The 17,273-nt window shown below is 41.4% G+C and overlaps 1 protein-coding gene across 1 annotated transcript in view; it reads left to right on the forward strand.

Moving 5' to 3' along the window:
• mei4 (meiosis-specific, MEI4 homolog (S. cerevisiae)) overlaps positions 1 to 15,908 on the forward strand; it is a gene marked incomplete at its 5' end in the record, with an annotated part of 68,836 nt that extends 52,928 nt beyond the window's left edge. The window contains 1 exon segment of the mRNA XM_014338070.2: positions 13,841 to 15,908. Coding sequence (XP_014193556.1) covers positions 13,841 to 14,086 — 246 coding nt within the window.
• Positions 15,909 to 17,273: the final 1,365 nt, after the last annotated feature.

The following is a 17,273-nucleotide window of genomic DNA, read 5'->3' on the forward strand; positions in this document are numbered from 1 at the left end:
AAAAAAAAAAAAAAAAAAAAAAAGCCAAACAACAACATTTTTAATTTATCTAAGTGACTCACATATATTTAACCTGAGTCGCGACCTGGTAAGACACCTGTAATTTTCTTTTGGGGTTTTCTGTGAAGGTAAGCCAGCTGCATTTCATTTCTAGAGTTATTTGTTTGGTGTTTTGTCCATGCTCACCCTGACGCCTGCTACCTTTTGGAACTTAATAAACTGACTGGCTGTTGTGAAATCCGTGGTAGCTGTTTTTTGTTGGTTTCTTCCTTGAGAGCAGGGAGTGTGGGGGCATTTCTCCTTATTTTTATTTTCCTTATGTTGCACGCCGGTTTTCCCTGGGCTGGGGTGTAACGTAATTGGGGGCTCGTCCTCTCCTTTTTTTTCGTCTTGTTTGGGTTGGCTTGGGGCGTGGGCTCGTTTGTTCTTTATTTGTTGCCGTCGTCGTTGCCGGTGTCATTTGTTGACTCTGTTTTTCTGGTTGGCAGTTTTTTCTTGTGTGGGGGGCAGGGTGTTTGTAGTGGGTGTGTTAGTATGGAGTTTAAATTAGAGGAGTTCACCATGAGTCCAACTAAGGGGAAGTTGGAAAGGTGTAAAAGGGTGATTTGGTGCAATGCATTGCAAACTTTTTTGATGTACTTGTGCCATTGAACGTGAAGAAGAAAGAGCTGAAAGAGCTCCTGTGTGTTAAACTGCATGAAAGGGGGTTGTTTGGTGAGCCAGCTCCTGCGTTTGTGGCAGCCCTAGTCACTGCACAGGAGAGCTGTGAACAAGTAACTGCAGCAAAGGCAGTTTAGTTAAATGTGTAATAAACAGACTTTACAACAGTCCTTTAACCTGAGCTGATGCATCATGTGTCTGAACATTAATATTCTGGATTATTTCTGACCTTCAGAGGCTTCAGAGACAGCGAGGCAAACAGAAGGAGGAAAAAGAGTAAAGCTTATTTGTCAGTTCTGGCATTTCTACTCTATCAAGTCTTTCCAACTGGGTAAACACTGTAAATACTGTGGTTTGGTCTATGGGGGAACACCGCTGTCAGATCTGCCACCTCCACTTGACAAATCACCCAACCCAGTGGAACTTTCTAAGTTTCTGATCATGAGAAACTCGTGTGTGTGTGTGTGTGTGTGTGTGTGTGTGTGTGTGTGTGTGTGTGTGTGTGTGTGTGTGTGAGAGAGTGAGAAACCTGTGTTCTTCCACCTCCCCGGGCAGCCGAGATGTCAAGATATGAGCCAAGAGAACGCCGACTAGGATGAGATTGTATCGACTTTCTGTCAGTTGAATCAGTGGACCACCCTGAACCAGATGGTTAGCAGGGAAGGAAAATAAAACACGGGTAGGAGAGGCTCCTGAACGGACAAAGAGAGGAAAAAGGAAGCCGTCAGTTTCGGGGACTTGTTTCCTCCTCTGTTTGTGCGGAAAGCAGAGAGTGGTCGTGTTCACGTCAGTGCAGAACCAACAGGAATAGTCTGTGTTCCTCACCTTAGGTCCAGGTAAACAGAGTCAACAAAACATTAAGATAATAATAATTAAGATTATTATGGTTTTATTTATGTGGAAATAATATTTCTGAAACCATAACAGATGCTTTTTGACACATTTAGACATTCAGAGATCAAAAAGTCTGCCACTGCTGAACTCTGTCGAATAGTTCTCAGTGAATAGTCACTGCTCAAAATGCCCATTACCAACTTTACAGTACTTCATGTTTAAATACTTTGGTCATTTTTACAGTATAAACAGCAGCTAATAAATGCAGTGAGTCAGCCTGAAAGAGCAGCGCAACAATGTAAAACTGATTATGCTTTAAGAAAGGAAGCAATTCTTCACATCCAAACACGTCTGGAGTATTTTCTAATTATTGCAGTTTTAGTTTGTTTTGACTTTTTGTTATTAATTCAGTTTAGTCTCATTTAGTTTCCAGAGTGAGTTTTGATTGTTTTGCTTAAGTTTTTATTAGTGTTAGTGTTAGTTTAATGCCAGAAGGAAATCAGCATAAAAACACAGAATCTTCTGAAAGAATCTCCAAAGGCTCAATAAACAGGCCCATCTAAGCTTCATCTGCAAACTGTGATAACCAGTTCTCTCCAAGTTAATGAATACTGAAGCTAGGGCTTAGTTGTAGTTTTAGTTTAGTTTTCAGAGTCAACAAAATCATTTCACATAGTTTTGTTTTATTTTTTATTTTAGTGATCTAGAATAACCTTACAATCCCAAATTTCAAATCAGAGTTCCCTTAAAAGGAAAAAGAAACCAGATTTTAAGATACAATAGTAGATTTTAAAATTTGACATAGATATAAACACTCCACCAACACTATATGCAGTAACAAGAAGAGACTGACAGCGATGTGGTTATCATTAAACTCAACAGGAAGTTAAACTGATCTCAACTCCGAGCAATTAAAATCGTTGGAGCTAATGCGTGACATGCCAAGCTACCTGTAACTCCCAGTGGAGCAGGAGCCCAGAGAGAGAACTCATCCCACTGGAGGGTGTGAAGTGATTATCATCAGTTACTCAAGTTTCTCAGTGAAAGCTCGTGTTCTTCCAGGCTTTACTGTTCTGGAATGAAAAAGTGATTAAAAGCCGACAGCACGTTCAGATCGAGACAAACTGAGTCACAATGATGTAAAATACCCAGTTTAGTTCCAAATCTAAAGCTCTTATGTCTTCTGTGATTTCTAACATATGAAATAAATATAATGAGTGATGAAAACGACAGACGCGAGACACGTGGGTTAACCTTAATTAAAGTACTCAAAGTTTCTCATGTAAGGTAAATGGTGCCTTTCGTTTGTGCGTTTTAGAAGCAGAATATACTTGTTTACACCAAAAGAAATTATGAAAATTAGTTCTTATGTGATGGTTTTACTGGGCTTGGCCGGCCGTCGTTGTGGGTCTTGCTGATGGCGGGTGGGTTGAAGCTCTGTGTACGGTGCTGCTGTGCAGGCTGACTGACTGACAGAGTTGTTGTGAGTGTGGGCTGAGAGGCTGAAGGTTCTCACTCTCACTGTGGGCTTTCCCCTGCACTCGGGTGACAGATGAGCCCGTCCTTGATCTGTAAATTACTGCCCTTCATGCTGGCGGCCGAGCACAGCTTCATTATGTGCCTCTCCCTCTGCCGCTCTGCCTCTGATTCCCACTTCTCCTCCTTTAAAAAAAAAAAAGACTTCTCTGTTTGGCTTTCTGGACCAATTTCTGTGAACCACCTTCCCTCTGCTTTTCCATGTGGTTTCCTGTGTGTCTGCACCTGCATAGTTATAAAAAAGAGCATATAAAAAACTGAGTAAACTCTGGAGTCTACATCAGAATTGCAAACAGACGTGCAGCGATGAGTCACTGAAGGCTCAAATCTAATTAGCACCATTTATCTGCTCTAAAGGAGTTTTGTCAATTAGCACTTTGATGTGAGATTTTTTGAAAGCAATGGTAAGAAGCTCCTCTGAAGGACTGAAGTCCAGAAATCAGCCGGTTCACATTTAAAAGGGCCTGAACTTTGGTGTGTGTGATCCTTGAAGCTTTATTGTTGGTCTCGGTTGGGTTCGGGTCTGATCATATAGAGAGAGTTGAGTTTTGTTGTCCTGATGTTTGGTGTAAACGCCAGGACCAAAGGTGCGAGTCGTCGTTAACTCTGTGTAATCTATTCAATTTGCTGCCGGTGGGCTTCAGTCACGTTTTCCACATGTCTTAAGGAAGATTCAAGGAAACTGATGAATCTGACCTAAGTTTAGATCCACAGCAAAGAAGCTGAATACATCACATGGTTTCACATATGCCTGCTTGAATTTGGCTTAAAATGCTTAAAAATGCTTTTAACCTCCTAGGACCTGGCGTCCACATATGTGGACATCACATTTTGGGTTATTTAGACCAAAATACTCCATTTTGCTCTACAAGGGCCTGATATCCACTTACTGCTACTGTTCTATCAAAATTTTAAACGAATATCCTCATATGTGGCTCTTATTTTTCTTAAAAACAAAAATAAGGTAAAAAAAAATCTGGTAATTCTTTGTTTTTACATTCATCGGGCCCCAATATCCCCAAATATCAAAGAGAAATTAAAAATGCATGCTGTGGAAGAGTTCGTGTCTTAGGAGGTTAAAGAAGGTTTAAAAGCATTTTTCTTTCGGATGTGTGTGTGTGTGTGTGTGTGGGGGGGGTGATACTTCTTCCAAGCCAAATCTTGGTGTATTTTTTCTCTTGAAGATGCAGCTGTGAACATATTTGTGTTTGTATTGTCTAATTTTTGCTTTAAGATTTAAAAATCAGGCCTGTGGTAGCGTCTTGTCTCTGTGGTCAGAGATGTTCAGCTCAAAGTTTTTAGTTGATATTCAGACCAGGAAACACATTTGACATCATTGTCATGACTCCTGGACTCCTTTTGTGATTATGTACTGTTAATCTCGCTCTCTCTGCCTCCATTCTTGTTTTCTTCTACTGGAGAAACTCTGATTAACACCTCGGCATGACCATCCCTCCATCACCATCAACGGTGTGCGTTGCTGCGGTCCAGTTGTGGTGTTACGAGCTCCGAGTCTAATCAAATGGACGATTAAATACCTTTCAGAATGCTGTGCTTTAATCTCAGGGCAGCTGATGCTATCTGGGTCGTGGTGCTTCAGACTGCCTCGCTGCATACAGATCTAAAAGGGTTGCCAAGTGCAGGTCCTCCACCTCCACCCATCCACCTCAGTGCAAATTGCCCCGCATATTTCCAAATCCCCGAAGTGGTAATTAACAGGTTCACCCAGCCTGTTAGCCAATGACCCGCTGCGACCCCGCTTGGATGAATGATGGAGGAAATGGGTGAATGAATGGAGATTTCGACCCGCTGATGACAGGGTTAGAAATCACCAAAGCTGTTACAACTTTTCCTGAGGGACACAGTAATGTATGTCCCACTCTAATGGACTCTGGCTCATAACGTAGATATTTTAGTCTGGATCGATGTGATGGACTGCTAGCACAGTTAAAGAATATATTTTTTATGGAACTGTAAAAACATAGACTTGTTTGTGTTTTGATAATTTAATCAGGTACTCTAAGTGTTTTCTTTAAAGGCCCACAAGTTTTTAATGCCTTTATAACTCAACTGCACTTCACCGTCATGAACACCTGAAATATATCAAGAGGTAACTGCAGAGTCAGAAGCACAAACTCCTTTCCCCTCCTTTCTCCAGGTAAGTCTCCTTACCTGCTGCTTTTAAACATGTCAGGAGCTGTAGTACAGTTAAGTCCATATTCAAATCGAAACTCATAATAATGACACAACACCACACAACACCTCTGATCACATGCTATAAATGTATTATTTCCTGTGGAGTTACTGAATAACATTAAAATGAAACTAAAATCTGGGTGCTGAGCTCCTGCTGCACAGAGTAAACATGAACTGATTCTAATTGTGGTCTTTTATGAGGACACGTCTCTGTAACATCTCAACTTCCTGCACTCCTCCAGAAAATTGGCTCAAACTCCATTTTGCCAGCTTTCAAAGTTAGCACTTGCCTGGACCTCGGCCTCAGACTCCGGTCGCTGTGAAAATGTTTAGGTTCATTGTGACCTCATGGTTTGGCCTGGATTAAAAATCTGTACCTGGCGTGGAGGGATAGGGCAGTTTATCAGGATCAGCTTGTCTCATCACTGTCAGCCTGCAGAGGAGGAGGAGCGCTAACGACCCGACACTCAGCCCATCATGTTGTCTCCAGCTTTGCGTTTACAGCAGGAAACATGCAGTTATCCTCTGCTGTCTCCTGGTTTCTCCTGTATGCCAGCTCTGTGGTTCTGTGAATAACCACGTTTACAGTGAGTTTATAATGATTGCTGCTGCTGCCTTCCTGCCTATACCAGGATCTGGCAACTTCTAAAGCTGCTTTTGAGCCTGTAATAGACACAGCCTGTTAAGTATAAATGATCCTATCATATCCCTCCTGGGTGTAAATAATGCAAATCTGCTGCCATATGTGCAGTTTAGTTCAGCTGAATGCAGCATTCAGCCCTCAGACCTGTAAGCACCATTAAATGAAAATTAAAACGTTAACCAATCAACACAATCAGTTCATCACTGTAAAGAGAGCTGCAGGAAGAGGAGGTCCGCTCTTCAGGGAGGGACCTGAAGCTTGTGTGGCCAGAAACACAAACTTTATTATTTTTCATGCAGCAGAAGCTTTTTTTATTATTATTATTATTGTTATTGTAGTTCTGTCAAAGTTGCTGAATGAACACAAAAAGAGAAACTCTGCAAATAAGTTTGTTTCTGCTTGGTCCACTGGATTTCTCGTTCCCTTCAGCTGCTGTCTGTTCTTTTGCTGGTCGCACAATTTTAACTGGAGGTTTATTTGGTTTTGTTTACTCATTAAAATCATCTGGTGGATTGTAAAAGAGAAGTATTACCCGAGGGAGATTTTAATCTCTCAGACCCACAGAGAGGATCAGAAGCACCCACTGATGGAGGGGTCTCAGCTCATTAGAAAGTCTCTTTAACATCTCCTTTCCTTTGTTTGGAGACGACCTGAGGAAGAGTGCAGTAGATGAGATGCTGCTCGTCTCTGCGTGCGGACGCTCTTAACCACTTTTTCTTCAGAAAGCTTGTTTTCTCTCTGGTCGGACTGTAGTTCTGTAGTCACAGCAGAGTTCACGCTGACTTTTTTTTGCAGCACATTAAAGGAGGAGTTAGATGTGCTGTTGAGCGGGGGAAATGGAAGAGTGATTATTTAAAGTCTGTGGTGTTTGTACCTCGTGTTTTTGGGGCAGATACTCCGAGATGAGGGGGAGAAAATGGTTTGGTTTGATTGGTTTGGTGTGCATTGTACTTTGGATTGGAGGAGGAGGACTGGTTCAGACTGCCTTTAAGCAGTCTGCTGAAAAGTCACAGATGTATTTGAATGTTACAGAAGCTTACAGTACAGTACCTCACACTTCTAATATCTGATCACTAAGAAGTGAAGCCAGCGTGGAAGCGCCAAAAGCTGCAGTTCCTCTAATGTCCACTAGTGGCTGGCAGTCAGTCCTCATAACCGCCTAGGTTAAAATGTCTTTATAGGAGAAATTAACACATTTACAGCCTGAAAATATACTCCCATCAGCTCGGGTGAAAGATGGGACAAAATGAAGGTTTTCTTTGTGAGCTTTCTCCTGCAAGATTCACACAAATGCCATAAATCACAGGCTGAATTAACTGAAGACTTACAAGTTAATTATGACACAAAGCCAAACAAGCTCAGATTTCACTTAATGATCTTCATTTCGCTTTCATTTTAAATAAGAAGCAAAGTTCTGTAGTCACACTGAAATCCCATAAATATTCACCCCAACAGTCAATGGGATGAGGAGGAGGCGATCAGGTGATGGCTACAATCACAAACATCTTTTCAGGACTTAACACGAAGTTTCATGATTTTACTCGCTTTCCTCCAAGCTTCCTCTCTCTGTTTTTCTGTATTGTAAAACAAAATTTAACAGCAACGACAAAACCTGCCCTCCATTTCTTACTGTTGGTGGCATCGTGAAAATCCAGTCTGTGGAAGTATCTTAGCAAACACGGCGTGAAGCTGATTTTATTCCCAAAGTTTTTTATTTGTAGTCCCACAGAAGCAGATTCACATATGTTCACCTTTCCTGCCACCAATTTGTGTCTTTGCAGAGACTTTAATGTAAACATGGTGGACAGTTGTTCAATAACTCTGTGACCTCTAACTGAAACTAACATGGCAGCAGCCGCAAAGCTAATGCTGAGGCTCCTTTAACCAGTGGGTGGATGCAGAAAGCTGGATGCAGCTTCAGATTCTGAAAAATGAAGCTTTTCAGTGCTTTAAACTGGTATTATTTTTAATGGCCAGCAGGGGGCGATTCTTGTCGTTGCAGAACGGCCCTAGGTGCTTTTGCTCTGTGACCTCAGCAAGCGCTTTCCTGATGAGTTTCTTGGCTCACTGAATGAAGCCTGAAGTTGATTTTGTTGTTTTGTAAAATACAGCCTGTGACTAAAGAAACATTAAACTCCCTGAAAAATGAGTTTTATTGGAGTAAATGTAGAAACTTTGGGAGGTTGTTGATTTTCTTAATCAGATTTGATAGGAGGAGGCCCAGCAGGTCCTCTGAGAGTATTTCTGTCTCCTGCAGCGGAGCTCGAGCCCCCGTTATGTTTCTATATGCTCCTCGCAGATGCTCCATCACCGCTCCCTCTGGATCCTCGTTCCAGTTATCGATTTCTGCCGTTCATTGAATCTCGCTTCATGGCTTCATAAATTTCGTGGGCATGTGAGTGTTTGACAGGTTGGAGATTAAAATGGAATATCTCGCCAACCTCACGGGCATAAAGCTGCTCGACCTCCTTGACGTTGCTTTGTTGTTGTCAAATGAAAGTCGTGGTATATTCTCCTTTACAGAGGTTTAAATCTGGTGGACGCACAGGTCTGCAGACAATAAACCATTCAGGTTGCACATATTTCAAAGGTAAAAGTTGGGTTTTATTGTTTTCCTCTTATCAACAGTCCAAAGCCCACAAATGAGATTGTGACTTTCCTGAAGGAGGACCCAGAGACCACGAATTCCTTGTCGGTTTGTTCGAATTGATTGGTTTTGTATCACCTGCAGTATTTCTTTTAGGCTGATGGGTTTCACTGATATTGATGAGTCATAATATAAGAGCCATTAAATTATTGACTTTGTTTTTTTGGTGACCTTGTTAGAACTGAAATGTTTCCCCAGTTCCTCAATAAGTTGACTGATTGAACTCGCGAACAGTTTAGCAGCCCCTCTGTGTGTCCTCTGGCCGGTTTGTCATATTAGATTTCTATCAATTAAACCACAAGTCAGTTAGCTGAACCAGTGATGGGTAGTAATGAAAATAACTGGACTTCATCAACAGTGATTAGGTCTGGTTGTTTTTAGGCCTGTGCTAATTACAAGAGAGTAAATGGTAAATGGTCTGTATTTGTATAGCGCTTTTCTAGTCCCTAAGGACCCCAAAGCGCTTTACACAACCACTCATCCACTCATTCACACACACATTCACACTTTGTAGCCACAGCCACCCTGGGGCGCACTGACAGAGGTGAACAAAGATAGGTCATATCTTTGTTACATAAACTCAGTGAAGGTAATAACAGAACTACAGTCAGCGGCTTCATGTGAAGCCTGAAGTGTGATTTACATTTTGCATATTAAAACATTCAAACATTCAAAGTCCTTTAGTTGAGCGTTAAAAAGAAAACAAAAAAATTTATAGCACAAAAAACTATGTAGTGATCATTTTTGAATCGTACATAGTTATATTTCACATTAATACTCAAATAAAACAGAATACTTTTTGTAAATTCTTTGTCACAAAAATGAAGTAAATGCTATTTTCACTTTTATGCTTGACTTAGCAAATATCACAAGCTGTGCCACAAAAACAAAAGTTGACGGTCTAACCCGAATAGAATAGAACAGATTTCTACTACTCTAATTTTAACTGATTAATTCACAGGCACCGTTATATATGTGTCCAAACTTTTTATCATAACATTTTTATGCAAACTGGAGAAAATGACCTGAGTGTATGTCTGAGGGTAAATGCAACAACGTATGTAGCCTTAAGACTGAACTGAAAATCTGAAATCAGACGCTGAATGTGTCCGATATCAAACAGCAGTTAATCAAGCAGCATGTAAGCCTGAGCTCTGCTCTCATCCACAGCTGCTGTATTTCACTCAGGCGATGGATCTGCTGGCCGAGCTGATGCACTAATAGTCTTTAATGCTCTGACTCTCCTGGTGTTGTTAGTATGCTCCAAACACAGACGTTTGCATTCAGTGATTAGCTACCAGTGCTGGTCCACTCTCACTAATCAAACGCCGCATTTAGATTAAACAATAACAGAACGTTCTCACTCGAGGGGTGTAACACAACAAAGGGCCGGCTCATCTGCAGGTAATGAGCAGGACTTTATGTTTGAATAGCTCCATGTATTTCTGTCAGGTTTTCCTCTTTGCTGCTCAGGAGACAGACAGCAGTTGTGCGAGCTGCTTTCCCCCCCACGATTGAATATTAATTTCACAGCTGAATGTCTAATTTTTTTTTTTAACTGATTATATAATCAAATTATGAAACACTGGTTGACAGCCCTCCTGAGATCAGTGCAGAGCTTTGGTTGTTTTTCTGGTATAAAGCGAGAGGTTCTTTTAAAAATTAATCATGATATTCTCTCTGCACTTATCCCTCTGTGTGAACTGCTTTCATTCCCTCGTCTCAGCTTCACCACTTGGTCGGTTTGTTGGTTTTAAACGGATGGTAGACCAAAGCCTGTCGGCGGCACAACGACGTGAAAGAGGAAGGACTCAGAGCGGATTGAGTCGCCTCTCTAGCAAAGACCTGCGAAGCCTCGTCTCTGCCTTCACGCCTGTGTTCACCACATCAGATGAAACCGTCTCCATCTTGCTGACAGCCGCTGGCGGCCGATTGTGCGAATATCTGCGGCCTCTTCGTGTTCCACCAAATATAACCACATGCTGTGAGTATGTGCATACCATAAATTCACGGTTCAGACGCAGAGCTAACAGGACTGTAACCTGCTGTCACGCTCACACTGACTGACATGCCTCTAAATAAACAGCACAGTTACATAAGCATGAGCTTTGCATGTGTGTGGTGCAGTCTGGAAGCAGCACAGCACATATTGAATAATCATTATGTGTGAGCCCTCCAACGAGCTATAAACATTAAACATTTCCAGCTTTGTATTGTTACTCTTGGATTCTATTAGAGTAGCTTTGCATGATTTACAGATCATAATAAACATCCTTTATTTCACCCTGAGCCTCGGTGGAGCTCGCATCCCTACTGGTGCCTCCTTCACACCCCCGTGATTGTGCCGGGACACTTGGCAAACCTTCTTCAGGTGACACGTATGGATAAGCTGGACTTCCTGTGCTAACATAAAGCTGAACAGGCTGAAGGTGACGTAGAGGACACTAAGAAAAATCAGTGAAGAAAATGCAGCGGTCTGTGACCACCACCTGCAGAAGTGAGGGTTGGTTTGTTGTTCCCTCTCCTGTTCATCTGTTTTCACGTCAGTTTGGATGAAAGCAGCTGAAATGGATTAACAGTGGTTTGATATCCCTGACTTTGTGTTGTACTGAGACGATCGAGTGTTCCCTGAATCTGTTTATTAACAGTGTCTTATCGGTTGTAATTCAGCTTCAGCTGGCTTTTTGGGAGCTCTTTTCATTACCATGAAACATGTCATACATCTATAGTTACATTAAACGACCAGTGGGTAGCAGGGTGTGGAGTGACACATCGCTGTCCAATGTAGTGGTTTATGTGCAAGTATACCATTAACACTGACACAAATACAAGAGAACAGTCTTTGAATAGCTGTCCACTGTAGTCACCACTATGCGTGAAAGGGTTAATACATTTAAATTCTCACGTTTTAGGATTTTACCTGATTTTTTGTAGCTTTGCCTTTGTACAACACCACAGTAGATTTTAAATTAGTCAAGAATTTTTTGGCTTTAATTCAAGGAGTTCAACAAAAGTTTTTCATGAACTCTTCAGGAATTACTGACATTTTTATAACTATACAAGTTAAAGGTTAGTTAGTTAAAGTGCTGTAGCTGCTTGGGTTTAAATGTGTTGGTGGAACGATTAAATGTACCTACAGGTGTTTCTGGAGCTCTGATCTCAGAAATGTGACGCAGTGATTGAGCAAGTCATCACGACTGTTAGATTTGTATTGTTTATTGTCATTTATGCTTAGAAATATTTAACCATATATGCTTAGAGGTGTATAATCGATTGTGTAGTGATAGGATGTGTGATCCTTAGTTGTCTGCAAAGACTTTGTGTGCATTCCAGAGCACTCTGGCATTCACACCCACATTCATGTCTTATTGTTTTATGGTAGGATAAACTTATCTGTTTTAGGCTAGGTGCCTTTTTTTTAGATGAACTGCTGGACTTCCAGATTTAGGGAAGTCATTTATGGGGTCACACACACACACACACACACACACACACACACACACACACACCTACATACACACAGACAAGTATACCTATGTAAGATGTTATATGTTAATGAACCAATGCATATTCATGTAAACCACAATAACAGGAGTGCTATGGGGAACCTGGCTGAGAGTCTGACGGAGGTCAAGTGGGTGGAACGACACTTGGCTCCAGGCAGGTCTCCCTCATGCATGAGTAACACGAAGAACTTTGCCTCCTTGCTGTTCAATGCTTTTGGCTGTGTAATTAAACTGTCTCGTTCCAGCGGTGGGCCTGTGCTAGACAGACCCAACAACGACTAAATATTATCTTATTTGGTGATGGTGAAATTGGCTTTTTCCTTTCTCCAGTCAGACTATCAGAGGCATTTTTAATTCAGTGAGTTCAAGTAATGAACAACAACAAAAACACAGTTCTAGTATTCTGCGTGAGCGGAAGTTAAAATACACCCAGGATCCCAAAAATGTTGGGACACTTTGGAAAATATAAATATTTATTCACAGTACAACGCACAAAGCATCAGATGCTTACACTGAGAAACAGATGAAGTCACTTTAAATTTGATGGCATCTGTGTTCAGTGATTTCTGGAAGTGTTCCTGATCCGTAGTCTCCACAGAATCAGCGCTTCCAGAGGACCAGAGATCCCAAAGATTTAGATTTTTACAGTTGTTACAGTGGAAGATGACATATTTGAAGTGTTCACAATTTCACATTTCCCTGAAATATTTCAATGATTTTTTATGTGTTTTTGGTGAATCTGTGTGTCTCTCAATGTTTCGTCTCTTTGTGTCAGCAGAGGAGAAGCTGGAGAGCTTTCAGGCAGAAAAACATGAATCGGGATTTTAAAAAATGGCTGCTGACCTGATGCTGATGGGGTCCGGGCCTTTGTGTTTGTGTTTGTGTGCGTGTGTATGTGTGTGGGGTTAAGAGGGTGTTGTTGTCACATCCTGTCGGTTCTCTGAAGGTTTTTGCCAGGAGGAATACCTGACAGCCATCTGGCGCTTGTTTTTCTTTGTGATATCCCTCACACACCAACTTTGACATGCAAATAACACACACACACTCTCTCTCACTGGGATGTAGTTGGTATGAGATGCGGCAGCTTCTGCTGGTTTGAATAATTACGTTTTGATTTGAGCTGTTGTGTGTTGTATTTCCTTTCACTCAGTTTGTGCTCTGAAAACAGTCGGATCTCGTGTTTCTCATCTTTCATCTGCAGCTAAATAACTCGTGGTACGAGTATTTGTTGTTTCATCATCTAAAAGCCCATCGTCTCAGGGATTACCCCAGTGCTCCAGTTCTTTTAATAATCATTTGGGCTCCTGCAGATCCTTCAAGTCTTCAAAGATCTCAGTTTGAAAATAAGCCCTTAATTGACGCTAAAATATTTCAAATTACTTTTTTGTTGTTGTTGTCTCCTTAAAAACGAGGATGAGTTGCGACAGCTCGTCTCGCTGTTGTCATGTCTGAGACCTGCCAGCACCTTACGCAGACCTTCATCACATGAGACCAGTTTGGAAACCCCCCGCTTAAAAAGATCAACAATACAAAATTATCTCCTCCTGCTTGTTCTTCATGTCCTCCTTCTCCTTCCTCTTCATCATCATCTTCTGTCTTCTCATCCTTGTCTTTCCTCTTGCCCCTCTTCTTGTCCTTGTTCATCTTTTTGCCGTGTTTCTCCCCTTATGTTGATGAGATTTGTATCGCTGTAACAGTGAGTGAAGTGAGTGGAATAAGTACTCCTTGTTTTTCTGCTGAATTCTGACCTTAAACCTCACACAGGAAACTGGTCCTTTCATAGATTCGAGTTTTGGTTAAACTAATTTTCCTTTACAGGGGTGTGACGGCTCGGTGCTTGACACGTTTCCCGTCGACCGGTACCAGAAGTCATGCTACCTGTTCACCGTCCTGGAGGAGCTCCTGCAGAAACCCGAGGTGGCGCACAGGGTTGAGGTGGGCCCGGAACAGTTGGAATTCCTGAGCCATGTGGAGCAGCAAGTCTTCCTCCTGTCCGATGAGTTTCCGTTATTTTCCATCCGAATGTGGGGGATACGAGGTCTCCTCACCCCTCTGAGCAGATAGGATATGTCTGGAAACATTATTCCTTTCTCTTAATGCAAAAAATCTGACAAAAAAACCCCCAAACATTAAATAAATGTATCGCTTTGAGTGCTTTATTTTCAGATATCTCATTTCTTTGTGCCACAGCGGGCACACACTGTAGTTTCTTAACCAAAACACATCATTTATTTGCCACAAATACCAAAGGCGTCAGATGGTGCAGCAGACAGAGCTCCAGCACACCCTATTATTGTAAAAAAAGGAAAGGCTTTAATTGGCATTGGTAGAAGACCCCAACCCTCCCATACACAGAAGTCTCACAGACATATTAAACAATTAAAAACAAATAGCAAGTATTTTTCTCTATTTACAGCCTTAATTTGATCTATTTGTAATGAATTTATCTGCGTTAGCTCCTGTGTCAGGAGATAATATATTTTCCTTCTATCACTTTAGATAAAACCACCAAAAATGTGTGAAATGTTTCTACTGGAGTCTGTTTTTTTTTAAGCGTCTTTATTCTGCTAAGTGGTACAAAAACATTAACTGTCTCAGTATTTCATTATGAGCTCTGTGGGGATTTGCTGGACTTTAAAGTGTTTGTCTTTGGATGACTGACGCTGAAACATAATTGAAATGATTCACGGTGAGCGCTAATAGGATTGATTTCCCCGTGAAGCCGACACAGACCCGCTTTATTTCTGTGAATAATGACTGGAGCTCTTGACCTTTGATATCAGAGCTTTTGGTGTTTAACAGAGTCAGAGCAGGTCTGTGAAACTTATTAGCTGTTGGAAGGCAAGTGTTTAAACTTTGATCTGATAATTTGATCCATCCATTTTATTCATGTATTTCTTAACGCAGGTATAATATGAATCCATTAAAAATCTGACATGGAATAGATGAAACGTTCTGGAGGTCTTTAAACTCCTCTACAGGTTTAGGCCATGCTGTTAACGTTTGGGTAAAGACTATGAATGACTCATGATGAATGGTACCATTTATTATTAAATGCCATGTACAGCAGGTCCCCGTGGGTTTGCTGTCTTCCAGGTCATGGCAGCCTTAGATTAGGCCCATGTGACCCTGATAGGTTGGAAACACCTCAAGATGACAACCCCACTAGAGGTTCATTATCTCAAACTCCTCATCAGCTTTGATAACTAAAGAAGCCTTTCAGATAAAAGGTGAAGCATTCATGCATCCATCCATCCATTTGTTTTGATTCTTTCTGTCCGGGTCCTCATTAACTGCCCCTCCCATCCTTTAGGAAAAAAGAACTTCACTTGTTTGGGAGCCTATATGAGCTGATATCGTTCCAAGATGGCAGCTCCTCACTCTCTCTCCTCCCAGAAAGCTGGTGCCTTTCTGGTGCCCCACTTAGGTCATCTTTCTGCTTTGGTTTGTAGTTATTTCTAATTTCAGTCACGTGTTGGTTATAGGTTAGCACGTAGTGTTCTTTTGTCCTTCTTTTCCTCAGTTTATACTTAACAAAGGAATCTGCTTTATGTCCTTAGCGAGCCGGGCATAACCATATCTCTGTGCAGGCTGAAAACATCTTCATGAACCTAAAAAGAAGTTTGCACCAACTTGAGTTTTTAAGACTTACAGAATATCTAATAAATACATTTTAACTAATGAGAAAAGTTTTTCTTTCTGAAACAAAGACATTACGTGGCTGATCACTTAAAACAAACCATTTGTAGGCAGTGTATAGGAGCTGTTTTGTTTTCTGGTTTCATTTTGGCCAGTTAACCTCAAACTGCAATCAAGCTTCAGTTTTTGTTTCCTGCAGGTTAATAGTCCATCTGGATAATAAAACAGAGGGATCCTATTTCCCAGAATGCATTGGATAATGATGAAATAATGGTTAGTCTTTTATGAGCTTCAAGTTTTCCTTTCCTCCGTCATCCACAAAGGGTGGTGTGTTTGACGGCTTACAAACGTCAGCTTCGGCGTTAAATCCACCATGTTAGTTGTTTTGATGCCAGAAGTGATCAAAACTAAACTGTGTCCATACGCTGTGGCTGATAATTAGTGCTAACTAAGTTTTCTTATTCACTAAAATTGGAGCACAATCTTTGATGATTGTAACAGTCACGGCCCTAATAATGCAAAGTTTAAGGCTGCGTTATTAAAAAAATCACTGCCTCTGATTAACAGGCAAACTATACATAGAAACTAGTAACAGGTTGTTTTTTTTATCAGGCTGTAAACAAGTTTATTTCTATGGTAAGATTGGACATCTTAACATGTGTGCCTGTGGGGACTCAGGCACTGTTAGAGACCCTCAGAGGAACTGCATGTTTTGGGACTTAAGTAATGGCTTAGTTTTCCGATAGTTTTTCCGATTTTAATTTGCAGTCAAAAATAAATGAAAATAGAACTCACTGTGGTTATTACAGTGAAATTATTGTAAATGTTACGGCTGATGGAAATTATTTGACTTTTACATCCACTCATGTCTCTCTCTGAATTTTAGGAAGGGAAAAATGTAGAGGGACTAAAACGAGGTTTTAAAAAGTCAGAGGAGACGTGCTCTATTATGTGGAGTGTAAATGACTCCCTGACTGTCTCTGGTATTGGATTCTTCTAATGGAGGCTGTATCTCCGTCAGCATCCTAATGATGTGGGCTGCCATCGTTCGGTTTCCAACTCCCTCCTCGGGAAGCCGAGAGGCTACATCAGCAGCGCTGCTCTCTCCCCTGCTGTTCATTCGGCGTGTGAAATAATAATTTGGGCACGAGCGCGGCTAAATAAGCTTCCTGGTACGTCATCGATACCATCGCTCCTATTGTGTTTGCTGCAGGCTTCTGGCCCTCTCCGTCTGTGATCTCCTCATCTTTCATATCCTGTTGAGAACAGCAAAGCAGGCATAGGGCTCGCATTAGAAAAAATAAAATTGGGTCGCTCATACGTGCGCTGCTGGTTAATGTGCCTCTGTGGAGAGGTGGATACGTCTCTTCCTGTTGGGGGTGTTTGACGGGCGCAGGCATGGCGGATTGGGTCATCAGCTGAGTACCCCAGTGAGAGACGCTCCCAATGATGGATGATGGGAAAATGACTTCATAACATGAGAAGTTCAGAGGCTGGTCCTGGTTTATTTGTGTTTAGCATATAGAGCCTGAATCATTTGTTCTTCTTTTTACATGTCTGCACTTTCTAAATCTTCAAACTTTATTAGCTTTTTAGCTTTACATGAAAATTT

Source organism: Haplochromis burtoni, unplaced genomic scaffold (genome assembly GCF_018398535.1).
Source record: "Haplochromis burtoni strain Fernald_Lab_line unplaced genomic scaffold, NCSU_Asbu1 Contig_203, whole genome shotgun sequence".
Lineage (NCBI taxonomy): Eukaryota > Metazoa > Chordata > Actinopteri > Cichliformes > Cichlidae > Haplochromis > Haplochromis burtoni.